Here is a 16325-nt window from a genome sequence, read left to right as displayed (position 1 = left end):
CGGAGGCCAATTATGGGCTGAGCGTATGGTTGGGGCGCCGGAACATAATTATAATCATTTGTACACTGCAAATGACCGCAATTAAGCCCGATTATTGAAAATAACATAATAATTTCATACCTTGATATATTGAGACACGATCACATATTTCTCTCTGTATTTGTGGGAATACTTGGTGTAAGGAGGCGGACAAGCTGGAGTTGTGTCTAAGGTGCCAAAGGACTGGACAGGAAGATGGTAGGCAGTTGCAACTAGTTTTTATTTTATTTTCAAGCACAGGTGAATGGCTTTGTACAGTTGCAGGAACCCATTCACAAAAAGGGTCTGAAAGCGCCGTCACTTCCTTTACAACTCCCAGAACGAGGCGTACATCAAGTTACTGTAAGTACACATCTCAGCTTCTGAAATACAACCGCAGTTAGCGAACAGATATTCACATACAGAGCACAGCAAAAGGATTCTCAACAATATTAGGTGATCAGTGTAATAATGGCCAAGAGATCGCTAAAACGTGTTGTTTGTTGCTTCTGTGCCAGCTTGCTGTGTGCGCGCTGTGTGCCTGCCCCGAGCAGCAAACACTTCGCTCATACGGCGCTCTGCTGCACATTACACACACCGGTGCTCAATACATTAAATAGTACCTTTGTATCTGTGATCATTTATACTAGATGGTGACGGGACGAGAACCGTCACACTTGTGAACAGATTTTACATAAAAAATCAATTTAAGCTGAATTCCTGGTGATTTTAGTCTTTTTTTTTTTTTACCAAAATCACTCGCGGGCCGAACCCTGCTCTATTTTAACGTGTTGATGAGATACGGAGAAATGCACATGAGAACATGAAGAGAGCCGGGAGGGGAGAAGAGGCTGGATTCTTAGGCTGCACCGAAATGGCACCCTATTACCTATATAGTGCACTATTTTCAACAGTGCTACTATAATCAACTGTTAATTACAGTATTCCGGGCCCTGGTCAAAAGTCTACACTATATAGGGAATAGGGTGCCATTTAGGACAAATACTTACTGTTGATTATCTGATTGTGTTGAAGAGTTTCTGACCAGGGGGAGAGGATGTTACCACTTGCTCTGGCAGCTCTCTAGCCATGCCGCACACACAAACACACAAACACACACACACACACACTGTTAAAGCCACCGGCTGTTCTCTAGTCATGCTGAGGACCGCAGGACACCCAGTCGCTAACATTAATGAGACTATTATACAGTATGTCCCACTGGAGACAGCTAATCAAAGACAGTTAATGGCCAAATCAGTGATTAAGTGTGGGGTGGCTGTAACGATGGGCTTTGTTTGGTTCACTTTACAATCCCTCTGTGTTATTGGACTGGGAAGAGGAAGAGGTCAAAACAGAGTTATGGCTGCTTCTACTTATAGGTGACTGTAAATGAACATTTTTAAAAATGATAGAAAATGCTAATCTTTCCACAAAATATAAAAACTGAAAAGCCAGACGTGATAGTCCTGGGGTCTCCTAGCTAGACTGCGTTGATGTATGCTAGAGGCGTCTTCCTATATGAACCATGCCCTACAGTACGCCTACAGCCATTTCCTCTTGGCGCAAAGCCTTAGGCAAGAATAGAGATTTCTCACCCCTCAGGTAAGTCTAAAAGGGAAGGGAAAGGTTTTGTATTGTGTGAGAGTGCATTTCCACTTTCACAAAGGACCTGTTCCTACGGGACATTGACCCTAGGCAAAAGGCCTCAAGACCAAAGACTCATAGAGGCTATGGTGAGGGGAGACAGCCTCAGAGGCCTACACACACACACACACACACACACACACACACACAGTCAGAGAGCTCCTCCTTGAACACAGGGGTATTAAATCACTGGAGCAGGGATAATGTTCCCACCATCACCACAAAGCCTCTAACACCCATCTCCTAACACAGTCCTCCGGGTCGCCTGTTACTCTCAAAGAGCCCCCTTCCTAATGCTTTGGGGGGGTTTCACCATTTCACTATCATGCATCCACGGCATCAATGGGAATAGTGTTCCTCCCCCCACAATGGCCAGATCAACTGTGGGAGCGTTTTCTGCCCCTCCCCCCTTTCTTTCTTTCTTCTCCTCATTGAGGCCTTGTAGGGCTGAACAGGCACATGCCTTCACGTCCGCTTCACGTACAACTACAGAGTCTCTTGTCCAACAACAAAAGCATATCCTCAATCCATAATTGATATGGTCAGTTGAGGTTTGGATGAGATACATACACTAAAGTGCCCCTTCAAGACCATAAAAAACATATGTGTGCAAGTAACAATGATTATAACAGGGTCATTTCAAGGCAGAAAAATCCCTTTATAAACTGTTGACCAGACTGTCAATCAACTGAATTTCAGCACTTAAATATATATATTTTTGACTTCCAGACTTGAAATCACCATTGTCTTCGCTTTCTTCTCCATTCTGTCTGTTTAGGACAATAAGGAGGAGAGGATGAGGAGAACAATAACAACAAGGATAACATTGACTCTGCAGACAAATTGAGCCTGTTCGCTCGCATCAAGCATTAATTAGGGGTTGCACACAGTATGCAGCCTGACAGCGGAGCGGCCATATTGGATTTCACAGGCTTGTGATGCTGGCTAGAGCAGTGAACCGCAGAGACCAGGTTACACACAGAGGATGTGTCTCAAATGGCACCCTATCCATAGGGCTCTGGCCAAAGATAGTGCACTATAGGGAATAGAGTGCCAATTAGGACGCACTCAGACAGACACTGAAGACCATGCCAAAAACACAGTATTCAAAAACAATGACCACCATGGGTCCTGAGAGATTGAATGGGTCCAGTCAGAGTCCAGAGAGACTTCATAGAATAATTCATTCACATCCTATCCATTTATTCTCTGTGTGTGAGCAACCTCCCCACCCAGAGAGAAGCCCCACGTAGGCTATTCCTTTTCTCTCTAGTCTAGATTGTCTGGTTGTAAAGCTTTAAAAATTACTTTCCATCCGTTCAACACTCTACCCTCACTTCCTTATTGCTTTAAGGCCTAAGAAAAGTCCCTGCATTTTGCTGGCAACAAGACAAAAACCCAATAGTCAAACTATCCCAGAACCAGCCTTTATTTTTCCTGCTTAATGGCAAGTGAAATAATGAATCAAACAAGCAACAGATCCCAGCTATCACTCTGCTAAATAGGCCCTTTCCATTCTGTTAGTTTTTCCCATCACATGAAAGATCTAGGGCCCTGCTCGGCTGTCCACAAGGTCACTAGTATTTTTACTGTCAACCAGTAGCAGGTAAAATACAGTGGGGTCCGAAATTATTAACACCCTTGATAGAGATGAGCGAAAATGACTGTATAAAATAAATGATTAACATACTGGGCTATATTGTATGCAAAAAAACTGGAAATTATATTATTTTATACTAATACAATTGCTCAGAGAAATATATTTTATTTAACAGGTAATATTTGTTTTGCTTCTCAAAAACGTAGGGCTCAAAATAATTGACACACCTGTTTTGAATACCTTTCAATACCTCACCTTGTGAGGATAACGGCAATTTGCCTTTTTCCCAAATGTTTTATGAGTTGGAGAACACATTGGGAGGGATCTTAAGATCCTGACTCCCGACATTTTCATGCGAATCTACATGTAAAATCGATGCACACTCAGTTCTCAAATTACGGCCGGCACTCTGTTCAAAGGTGCAAAGTACTATCGGACAGAAAAAGCTATTGGTGTGTCTGAAATGTTGATTTTGTGGCCAATTAACCATTTCTTTGTGGATATTGATGTGTGCTTGGGGTTATTGTCTTGCTGGAATATCCACTTGCGGCCAAGTTTCAGTCTCCTGGCAGAGACAACCAAGTTTTGGCCCAAAATGTCCTGGTCCTGGGTAAGGTTCATGATGCCGTTGACCTTAACAAGGGCCCCAGGACCAGGGGAAGCAAAATAGCCCTATAGCATCAAAGATCCACCACCATATTTTACAGTAGGTATGGGGTTCTTTTCTGCTTATGCATTCTCATTTCGACGCCAAACCAACCTCTAGTGTGCGTGGCCAAAGAGCTCTATTTTCATGTCATCTGACCAAAGCACCGGTTCAAATCCAAGTGCCAATGCCGTTTAGCAAACTCCAGGCATTTACAATTGTTGGATGACATGAAAATAGAGCTATTTGGTCACACAGAGATGGATTTGAGGCAGAGTGGAGAGTTTAGGGAGTTGGTGACACTCTAACCGGTCCACTTTACACCAAACAAGCCCCATGACAGTCCCATCAGGGAGGGAACCTATCATCAGCACCAGTGGACAAACAAACAACTGAAGGATCTCCAGATAGATAGAATGGCAAAGGAGGACCTTCACAAGTCATTGTGCCTCAAGCTATTATTCCAATGTATTTACACAGTGGATAGCGATGGAGGGACTTGACTGTTCGCCATTTGTGTTCAGAATATTAAACATTTGATAGTAAAGGACAGGCGTCTACAAAGCCAAAAACCACAAGACAAGGTGGGTGGCACACACACACACACTGACACACACACACCTTTAGATCCAGCACCAATACCACCAAACACATCAGAGAGATGTTTTCTCTGAAAAGGCATGTGGGTAGCTACGTAGTTTTGTTTTTCTGCTCAGCACTAATTCAATTACCATATGAATAAAACTGAGCCCCACTTTTAAAGGATAGATCACTCTCTCTCTCCCTCCAACGGCCCACAGCCCTGAACAAAGCTCAACAGGCAAAACCAAACTCCCCAGGCTGGAAGGAGGAGGCACGACAGAGCCAGACAGCCTTACAGCAGTTCTGTTGGTATCTTTACTAAGTCAAAGTTTGGCATTGGCAAGTTGCTTTGAAGGTAGTGGCGTACTTCACTCAGAATTCCACCATTGTAAAAGCGTGGAATATGTAAACAACTTCTCTGTGCCAAGCGACAGGTCAATAGGTGAGGTGCTATATAGCTATGTTTATTATTGTCAAGAGGCATTGCTTACAGAATAACTCAGGGGCATTCTAACTATGAATCTGTCTCTATTGTGGCAGGAGGCCCCTGGAATACCAATGGTTGGCTATTCAGTATGCTTTGAGAGAAATAACACTGGCATAACATTACATTATTATGTAGACCCTATGAAAAACATAGTTCAATCAACATATAATTTATTTCTGGGCCCAAAAAGGTGTATTTTTTAAATCATATTCTCACATCAACATTAGCTGGCAGCTGCACATAAACTAAAGTGATTGCGTACATCTGAAATGGAGCTAAACCTCTGTGTGCGTCTTATCTCTCCCCTATAGTACAAAACACCAGATCTACTGTATCTTTAGAGTATCCGTTATCTCCTCTGGCTCTGACACGCACTCTCTCCTCCAGCATCCAGCAGTCAGGAGTATATTGAGCATGGGCTGTGTCTGAAATAGGGCTCTGGTCAAAAGTAGTGCACTAACAGGGAATAGGGTGCCATTTCGGATGTATCCATGGTCTCCCTTTTTTACATCCAGGTACTGATATCTAACCGGCAGGTTGGTCAGATCAAGTTCCTCGGTCTGCCTGCATTAAACTTTTATCTCAGTTGTCCCCTCTCAATTGATGCGCCGTCCGCCGACGTCAGAAATAATTAATATGGCTTAAATATGCACTATTAAAACTTTGATGAGGGCCAACGACTCATTATTCCACCCATCAGACTTATTAATGAACAGAAATAATTTATGCTGATATCAGATGGCTTTTGACTTTGCCATTCCCCCTATATAATAGATATGTGGACGCCATGGTTACATAGACTACCACTATAGTCGTCTGTCCACAAGGCTTTGGTGTGTGTTTGTCTCAGAGAGACCCTTTGCTTAGTTAACCCACCAACGAAGAACTGTCAAGGGCCCTCATAAGTTCATTAAAGATGAAAACCTGTTTTACATTTGAAAGGACGGACTCAGGAATCTAAGACAGTACTTGAATTAACGTCCGTCCGAGTGGGGGTTTGTATGAATATTAATAGAGTAGGCAGCACATTTGTTCAAGGCATGGTGGTGTAAAGACTTCAGTGAACTTCTGAACAAGACTACGTCCAAAATTGCACCATATTCCCTTTATAGTGCACTACTTTTGACCAGGACCCATAGGGCTCTGGTCCAAAGTAGTGCACTATCAAGGAAATAGGGTGCAGTCTGGGACTTACACCAAATTAGCACATTTGTTTGCTGAGGGCAAACTGGAGACTGAAAACATTACCCTGGTCTCATTACAGGTGTCTGATGGAAAACAGTGTATACATCCAGGTTTGAATAAGGATTAGATAGAATCATATAAGAAATAAGCAATGTGTTATTATGTGCAACGCTGTGTGACTGTGAGAGAAGCTGTCAGCAGAGCAGTATGCTTTCCGTTAGTTCACTGATGCCGTGATTGTTTCCAAATGCTATTGTGAATGGCTGGAAAAGCCCTTTGCATTGTTACTGACACACTGTCTATACAAAGCCAATTAATGCCAAATGACAGGAGGATTGTGTAAGTTAGAAACAAATTCGCAACTTTCATGGTGCTTGACATAGGCTATAATGGAAACACTATAGGGAAGTGAGTATCCAAGAGTAGAATTTAAACACGAAAAGTAATAAGACGTAAAATGTTTTTTACGCAAATTGTGGAAAAGAAAACCAATTTATGCACATCTCCAAACAGTCTATCAAGAGCTTTGAGCCATAGTGGTATGCACTGAATTAACCAATTGGTTGCTATGGGCCTACTGAAAAAGTATATTTAATTACAATTCATGTATTTTTATTACAGACTTCTGAGTATTAACTCAATATTAAAGGACTACTGACAAACGAACCAACGGCTCACGGGCTGAACTAATACATTTGACATGCAGATAGCTTAGTAAACAACATTAAACAGTGCAGCCGCAATCCTGTAACAGAAACTGATGTGTTGGCAGAGGTTCCATAGACAAACCAGTCCAGAAATAAACGATAAACCTCGGATTTCAAGTCAAATAGCCTCACTGTCCTCACTCTATAGCCCAACAAAACAACATTTTTCCGACAGTATTTCTGGGCAATTCAGGCCCAACATATAAGAGGAGATTTCATAATTAGATAAAGTATTCAAAAATATGAAAGTATACGAAAATATGGCAGCAATGCCAGGTGTAAATGCTTTCCGTCACATTCGCCTCCACTCTCTCTCCCTCTCACCTGCCTGTTGTTCCACAGCTGTGCAGCGTTGCTGAACACTGCCCTCTATCGCGCTCTAAAAATGCAACATTCTCAAATGGATACAATACCAATTTTAAAACGGAGCCTTGAACTTGAAAAGGAATCAGTTGGTGTTTCAGCCTAGTCGTCATTCTTTACCTTTTTGTCTGTTTAGATGTGTTGTAATCCCTGAAGTAAGTCTATGTTATTCTATGCGATGTCGCCGCAGGGTGAACATGGCTTGGAGAATAGAAGTGTCTGAGATGCGTAAAGGGGGAGAAAGACTTCACCTACCATAAGATTCAATGCTAAATTCAGAATTCTGACATTTACTGTATTCGTTTATTGTTTTTAATTTCGACAACCTAATAATGAATCAACTTCACATCAAGGAGGAATAAGGGAAAAGGGGAAGGCAACTCGCGGTCGTTGAGAATATAATGTTCTCTGTGCGCAACGACCTATATTCGCTCATTTTTTATTTTTGCAAAATCCGCAAGCTGTAAAACTGAGATTTAGCAGGTGTCAGTGAGATGCCAGTAATACATCTACAATTTTATCATCCATCCACTATCAACTTGGCACCCATGACGTTGCGCAAGACGAAAGAAAAAGGACAACCGGTGCAAGGTCTATTCTCCAAGCTGCACGAGTCATTTCAATGTTATTTTATGACATTACTATTCTCATTTATTTGAGAAAAACATACATTTCTAATCACAGGACAAAATAGATCAAGAAAGAAAGAGAAAAGTGAATTTGGAGAGTTTACTCTCTGGACCTCTGCATCTGTCTAACCTTACCCCACGGTTCCTGATTACGGACAGCACAACACAAGTAAGTTTGTAACAGTGGAAATGTGGCGGTAGGCTCCTGCAGCCCAAAAATGCCTCTGATCCTCCGCTGGAACGTGAGTAGAAAGTAAAGCTCGAGCGGTATAAAAGAACCGCTAACTGCTCTGAATAAATATGCGATATTATGGAACAAACTACGACGCCAACAGAGCCCTCTATTCAAGTTATGGTAAAATGGACAAAATAACACAGAGATATACTTTTATGTCTAAGTAAGACCATTTGTGAACTGAAACTTCTAATAAATCGCATGATAAATGGTTTGGTGTTAAAATGTGGAAACGGTGCTCAATATAGGCTTTTCTATCAATTAATTGAAAAAAATGTGTGTTTTATTCCTTATCTATAACTAGCACCATTTTGGAAAAGGATAATCATTCCAGAATAAAATGCTTAATGGAAAGTTAGGCTATTTGTTTATTTCGTTTTAAAAGTTCAATTTAAATCGAATTACTATCGTGCAATTCCAATATGACCAAGGGACATGAAATTCAACAGTCCAATACATACATGAAAGTCTATTCTTACCTTTGATGTTTTTTTCCCAACCTGTTCTAAATGTCACGCAAAGCACGAGGGCTCTTCTTGACTCTTCAGGCTACCTCAACAGAAGTGTATCTCCTCTCTCCGAGGTCTCGATCAAAACGACCTGCAGCTGGTTACTGCGCTCTCTCTGCGAATTGGACTCTACTACAAGGACCATCGCAACTCTAACTGAGAGGGGTGCACAAGAGAGAATGTGTTTTTTTTTTTTTAAACAAACGCGTATACATACTTGGAGTATGGAGTAACGGTTTGTCATGACCTCCATGTGTTTCATATTAAAGACACTTCACTAACGAGAGTTGTTTTATTATTATATGGTGATGTGCAATAAATGTTATTTTACTTACAAAAACACCCCTCATTTCCCATGGTCTCCCCGATGCTGATATTCTATGTGAGGTTGGTACCAATTTAAAGCCTGACTATTTTTTTTTTTTTTTTAAGGGAACCCTTGTCAACCTGCTTACAATTACTTTATATCTGAATCTATGGAAGTTCACGATAATTTTCACACAAAAAACGTGAATATATTGTGAACCATATACTGTACCTGACATTCAATTCTCTCTGATGGCAGTTGATTCCAGCTTTGAAGTTTGAATAGTTTAGTTCAGTCACAGTGGTCTGACTGTAGTGGCGATTCCTGATTTCCCGCCACTAGTACAGGTTGAGAGCAGTAGCCTACATGATGCGCCCACATCGAACTGGCTTTCCAGACTTGGAGCGTTGCCTGAGTGATGTTCCCATTTATTTGCAGATAAATAACTTAGGCCTGGAGCAACTTTGCATTTAAATAGAATAGGGTATAAAGTAAGGAGAGGTGCACTAGAGGTTAAGACCGTTGGGTCAGTAACCGAAAGTTTGCTGGTTTGAATCCCTGGGCTGACTTGGTGAAAAGTCTGTGGACTTGCAATTGAGCAAGGCACTTAACCCTCTGGATAAGAGCATCTGCTAAATGAAGTAAATGTTATAGTGAGATGGTAAGAACCATATGCTTACTCTCACCTGGCTAACACTTCCTCAGTGCCATTTCTAGACATAAGCGGCCCCAACCAATGAAATAATAATTGTAGGAAGTCAGGGTCTTCATTTACAGTTAGATGGATAGTAGAATACACAACGTTCAATTTCGAAATTTGGTAGTGCATCAGCAGTTTTTCTCTTGTTATGTCTGTCACTGACAGTCACTCAATTAGCCCATGTCAGCTAACATATCATAGATTGCTACATTTTTACATTTACATTTTAGTCATTTAGCAGACGCTCTTATCCAGAGCGACTTACAGGAGCAATTAGGGTTAAGTGCCTTGCTCAAGGGCACATTAACGTCATTTAGCAGACGCTCTTAGCCAGAGCGACTCACAAATTGGTGCGTTCACCCTATAGCCAGTGGGATAACCACTTTACAATTTGGGGGGGGGGGGTTAGAAGCAATACTTTATCCTATCCCAGGTATTCCTTAAAGAGGTGGGGTTTCAAATGTCTCCGGAAGGTGGTGAGTGACTCCGCTGTCCTGGCGTCGTGAGGGAGCTTGTTCCACCATTGGGGTGCCAGAGCAGCGAACAGTTTTGACTGGACTGAGCGGGAGCTATGCTTCCGCAGAGGAAGGGGAGCCAGCAGGCCAGAGGTGGATGAACGCAATGCCCTCGTTTGGGTGTAGGGACTGATCAGAGCCTGAAGGTACAGAGGTATGTTAGTCTAGCCAGCTATCTAAACCGTGTAGCCTAGTAATCATGGCCGAAAGAATTTCTGACCGGCATAAATCATGGCAAAATGGGTAGAATTGCAGGAAATTAGCTTTAAAACCAAATATCGTTTAGGGCTCCCAAAACGCTAGAAGCGCTTCAATCTGTGGCGGGGCCAGGGCCCCTCTCTGATACTGCGAACTATAGCCTATCCTCCAAAACTACATTTCCTAAGAAGCCTTGCGGGCTGCTCAAGAATCGGTGTAAAACGCGATTGCGCGTGCGTATCCAGACGTGGCAACGGCATCATGGCTTCTTGGAACGGCAACGGAATTGGGATGAGAGAGCTGAAAATGTACATATTCGTCTTGTTGGTAAGCTGTTTATGCTAATTCTTTGTGTCATATAATGGTGTTGTTCTTTTTATTTAATCTGCAAAAGCCTGCGATGTGTCTTTACCGTGTCTTCGTGCAGGGAGGCAAAGTTGACAGCCCTAGCAATTTTAAATCAGAGCCTGAACCTGAGGCTCATAAATACAAGTCAATTGCATCTTACTGTTGTTACATATCGACATTAGGCTACATTTCATATTGTTTGATCAAAACGGTGTACATCCTCGTGAATGGATTGCCAGCACAACATGCATCTAGTGTCCCTTCCGAGAATGGATATAGAATTCCTATGATGACGTAAAGCGAACCTGGCTGGAACAGAGCCTTGAAAATAGGGAACAATTATTACACATAATCTACAATAGAACCCAATAATCTCTTTTACATTGTTGCAGATTTCTATTCAGGTTTCTATTAATCTCTTTTTTACCTAGTTGTCCTGCATACCTCACTTGTTCGTCTCTCTATGTTGTGTGTCATTCGTGTGACTGCCTGGCTTCAAGGCACAATAATCTTTTTTGCTGACTGTCTATTTTGGAACACCGTTTTTGGGAAGAGAACTGTGATTTGGCGGAATGCGTAAATTAGCCTCCTAATTTGAACGCTTTCTTTCCTTTTGAAGCGTGAATGTGATAAAGACCGCCCGTTGCTCTACTGGTCACCCCCCAACAAGTTGCAACTATTTTCCACGGTGGGCGTGGTTTACGTTTATGATCAAAATGCCCTTTGGAATCACTTACAGCTAGGTGATTGAACGAAGGTGGGGTTATTATGACTCATGGTCAGTCATTTGAACATTTTATTATGATGATATGTCGACCCTTTTATTAGTATAACTACATTCATTTCTTGAGGAATGCAATGATTGCTGGATATGTAACCTTGTTTGCAAAATGTTTTACATTGTTACAGTAGGCCTACATTATTTTACTTTGTTACCAACACTCATCCCTTGATTGGCTACATAATGGCTGAATTTCGACGTCATTCCAATCTCAAGATTTGTGCCCATGGACCTTTCTGGTTCAGCATCCTGTTTGGTGGTTTAGTAACTGCCATGTCAAACAAAGGTGGGTACTGCTGTAGCTGTTGTGTAATGGCAAGCAAGGGAAATTGTGTGTGTGTGTGTGTGTGTGTGTGTGTCTGTTGCTAGCTCCTGTATGTCTGTCTGTTTGTGTAAGTTCAAGTTTTATTGTCATATGCACAAGTACAGTGAAATGCTCAACTTGCATGTTCTACCCAACAGTGCAGTAATCAATATCAAAATATACTGAACAAAAATATAAACGTAACGATTTTACTGAGTTACAATTCATATAAGGAAATCAGTCAATAAATTCATTAGGCCCTAATCTATGGATTTCACATGACTGGGCAGGGGCACAGCCATGGGTGGGCCTGGGAGGGCAGGGGCACAGCCATGGGTGGGCCTGGGAAGCTAGGCCCAGTCAATCAGAATGAGTTTTCCCCCACAAAAAGTTTCATCAACTGTCCAGGTGGCTGGTCTCAGACGATCCCACAGGTGAAGAAGCCGGATCTGGAAGTCCTGGTCTGGCGTAGTTGCACATGGTCTGCAGTTGTGAGGCCGGTTGGTCGTACTGCCAAATTCTCTAAAATGATGTTGGAGGCGGCTTATGGTAGAGAAATGAACATTCAATTATCTGGCAACAGCTCTGGTAGACATTCCTGCAGTCAGCATGCCAATTGCACGCTCCCTCAAAACTTGAGACATCTGTGCCATTGTGTTGTGTGACAAAGCTGCACATTTTAGAGTGGCATTTTATTGTCCCCAGCACAAGGTGCACCTGTGTAATGATCATGCTGTTTAATCTGCTCCTTGATATGCCACATCTGTCAGGTGGATGAATTATCTTGGCAAAGAAGAAATGCTCACTAACAGGGATGTAAAAAAATGTGTGCACAAAATTGTAGAGAAATAAGCTTTTTGTGTGGATGGAACATTTCTGGGATCTTTTATTTCAACTCATGAAACATGGGACCAAGACTTTACGTGTTGCGTTTATATTTTAGTTCAGTATAACTAATACAAATTAAATAATAATAATGATGTGTGTGTGGAGATAAAGGGAGACAGAGCAGTAGGTCAATCTGTGTGCTGAAGACTGTCCCTCTGGCGGCCCTGCCTAGCTGCCTGTCAAAGCCATTTTAAAAATATCTCAATCTGGATTGAGTGACCTCCTCCTCTTGACCTCCCATCATGGTGAGTTAGTTGGTTGCCTCGGTCAAGCCGCCCCCACCCACCCTACACTATACCCTCTAGAGCGCTTCTTCCCTATACAGTGCACTACTTTTGACCTGGGCCCATAGGGATCTGGTCAAAAGTAGGGTACTATATAGGGAATAGGGTGCCATTTGGGATGCAGTCATTGATAAAGGTGTTCATCATCATAATCCATCTCCTGAAATCAATGGTTGATAATTGAAAAGGGCCACAATGGTTTCCTCCCTGTCAACGGTTTCATCAGGGACCATCTTATCATCACTGAGAAGGAAGAAATGTCTATATGTCAGCTAAGATGGTGTTATCAGATGCATTGTCCTTAGCATCCTATGCATGCACATAAACACACTTATATGCATGGTCACACGCATACACACACACACACACAAACATGTAGACCTACACACAGACACATACACAGTCACACTGACACACACACAGAGGGACTAACACAATGTACACACACACACTCTCTCTACTGTTGTTCAAGTCATTAATCAGTGACAAAATGAAGGAGAGTGTTTGACAAACCCGCCCCTGATTTGTTCTGATTCAGTGCGCACCCTAAAACAGAACTTAAAACAAGACTCCGTTTATTAAGCAGATTTGTCACGGCAGATGGAGGGTATAGCCATCGCCGGCGAGAGAGAGCGAGCGAGACGATCGCCTGGGTTTCTCTCTGCTCGCTGCTTAGTTAGCGTGATACTTTTTACGCTGATGTAACGTGACACTTTTTTGGGATGAAGGTAGGTGTAAAGTGTTGTAATTGACTTCCTCAATGTATTCAGGGTCTCTGGCAGTTTCCCAAATGCTACCCTAGTCCCTATCTATTGCAATACATATGGAATAAAGTGCCATTTGGGACGCAGCTTCGGGGTGGGAAGAGAGAAGCTCCTGCACTTAGGCCTACGCTACATACAGCTGCATACATCCTATCTTCATTGGATATGCCACCTAGCTGAGATCCGGCATATGGGCTGAGTGTGATCAATAATGAAGGGACTTGCCATAGATTATAGTTCTGGACTAAACAGAATTAATGGGATATGCCTGATGTGTTAAGTCAGTTCACAATATTCGGTGTGATACTAGTGACCTTATGCCTCTTGCATATGACCAAATATGACTCTTATTTTTCAATTCAGTGCAGACAAGGCCTGAATGTCAGGGTATCTTAAACCATAAGCCTTATAAGTGTATGGGCAATTCCATGTTAACAGAGTGATGCAGGGACTCTAAAATGTATGTCAGACAACCAATGATTGCAATGATCAGTGGAAATTGTTAACAGTAGTCCTTGTGCATAGAGTTGTATGGTTTGTTGAACTTTGCAATCAATGGTTTTGGTTTGACATCCATTTTAAAGTGAAAAATCTGAGTCTCAGCATCACTCTGTTATTGTGGAATTGCCCGAATGCAAACAAGAAAACAACATGATTTGGTGAATCATAGTGTAGCAATAGGGTTAGTTTGAATTGTGCATTGCGTGGTAAAGGAAGTAGGCATATCTTCAGAAACATGATACACATGTACAGAATAGCTTAGCCTAGTTCTTCAGCCTCAAACACTCACCAGAAATAAACAAATACATAAACAAGCAATAATAGTGTTGCAACCACCACAACATGAAATATACGCCTAACATATAAGGGGCCTGTTTTTTCCTCATGACTTGCTCTCCTCACTAGAACATCCCTGAGGCTATGGACATGAGCTAGGCCTAGCTACCTCTTCAGCTGTGGATGATTAGCTGCCTAGCATGCAGTGTATCCCCCTGTCTGTTCTGTCTGTCTCCATCGATTGAGAGTCTAATCTCTAGTCTGAGACAGTCCTCCTGCTGTTCTCTGGGTGTTGATAATATAACAGGGAGCTGAAGTTTTGTGTGTGGGGGTGGGTGGGGGGCACAGATAAAATGAAGTCAAATCAGACAGTCATTAGGATGCTGCTCACATTGACACGGGACAGTGCCATTATGTCATGTAGCCTAAGCCAACGAGTAGGTACCTAGATAAGGGAACCAACCAATGCACTGATTGCCAGGCAGCAACCCAGCCATTGATGGGGCTTGTTACATTATTGGCTGCCTGTCAGCTGTCACGGCATGTGATGTGTGAGAAGCGAGCACTACAAGGTCAATGTTCCAGGAAATGTTTTTGCAAATCCTCTCCTCGTTCTTTGTGTGTGTAGCTGTGTGTGTTTTGCTCCATCCATGCTGATGTCCTTGTCCCTCCTCCCCTCCACATCCTCTCCCAACCTCACATCCGCCACTCTATATAGTGCTGCTTTTCATTTCACCATAATACTATGCTATCCATCAACTTCCTGTGAATATAATTGTGCTCCTTGTACGTTTCACTCTGTTGATCTTCTCAACAATATGCGTTATGCACACCCACTCTAAGTCCGCAAATGAGCCTGGAGAAATGTGATTGCGTGGGGGAGAAATTATCACCAGTCTTTCGTACATTTCTAAAGGGTTCTAATGTTAATGTAGCTGTGAAATAGGCCTACTCTGCCTCAGTTCAAGAGCTGCCTCCAGATGCTATCAAATAGCTGAGGACTGACTCATTCTCACACTCAATCGCCAATACCAGTTCTGTCTCGTCTTAACTACTTATTTTTTGCATACAGTTAGTTCATACTCACATGTTGTCTCACAAATAGATGAGTTTTCAAATCCTGTTTAGTATCTAGCATTTTATCAGTCATGCTATTGTGAGAAGCAGGCTATGGTTCAGTGGATAGCTATTCAATCCCACATGAGTAAGTTGGACCTTAAAGCTCCCCGTTCATTCTGCACGGTGGTTGCTCCAGTGCCTCTCCTCTCAAGTCTCCACTCTCCCTAACTGAGATGCCCTAGCCAAGGGAAGGAGCAGTGGAGCAGTATCGGATGAGTGAACAGGTGGAGAAAAGAGGCCGGCCCTGAGATGCCGATTCTTTAATTACTCCTCACTGTCATCTCCACACGCCCGCCCTTTAGTCTCCGACCGAGGGGACGTCACCTTGTCATCATCTCAACAGCATCCGTCCGCACCACGGCCACCAGCCTCCCACCTCCCACACCTAGAGACAGAAGGAGTAAAGGGGATGCCCCCTATAGAGTTAATCAGTCATGCAGACAGAGTAATAAGGAAAAAAAGATGACTCTTCACTTTGTACTGTAACTTCTGTTCTTTTACATTCCACCTTTTTTAATGGAAATTTACCACGAGAATGTGCTGAATTCCTGTCACGCCCACCTTACGAGGGATCCAGCAGGGAATTGGAAATGAGAAAACCGAAACCCGACAGGTGCTTGTTTTGATATCCCGTTATATCACTCATCACTGTGATTTGATGAATGGGTAAATCCATTTGAATTCAATCACTTTTTGACAGCACCTCTTTTGATTGGAACGAAACCTTCCATA

General features: G+C 42.5%; 1 protein-coding gene and 1 long non-coding RNA gene across 2 annotated transcripts in view; one reads left to right on the top strand and one right to left on the bottom strand.

Annotated features, from left to right (window-relative positions):
* LOC311143995 overlaps positions 1 to 8708 on the bottom strand; it is a 36665-nt gene extending 27957 nt beyond the window's left edge. The window contains exon 1 of the long non-coding RNA XR_014614460.1: positions 8579 to 8708. This is a non-coding gene — a long non-coding RNA (uncharacterized lncRNA). The remainder of the gene's footprint in view (positions 1 to 8578) is intronic.
* Positions 8709 to 10571: 1863 nt separating this feature from the next.
* The window catches only part of LOC311144121 (protein disulfide-isomerase A5-like), a 61030-nt gene continuing 55276 nt past the window's right edge, over positions 10572 to 16325 (top strand). The window contains exon 1 of the mRNA XM_084180096.1: positions 10572 to 10655. Coding sequence (XP_084036222.1) covers positions 10590 to 10655 — 66 coding nt within the window. The 5' untranslated portion in view covers positions 10572 to 10589. The remainder of the gene's footprint in view (positions 10656 to 16325) is intronic.

Source organism: Coregonus lavaretus (assembly GCF_964263955.1).
Source record: "Coregonus lavaretus genome assembly, chromosome: 16".
Taxonomy (NCBI): domain Eukaryota; kingdom Metazoa; phylum Chordata; class Actinopteri; order Salmoniformes; family Salmonidae; genus Coregonus; species Coregonus lavaretus.
This window is presented reverse-complemented; position numbering and strand designations above follow the sequence as displayed.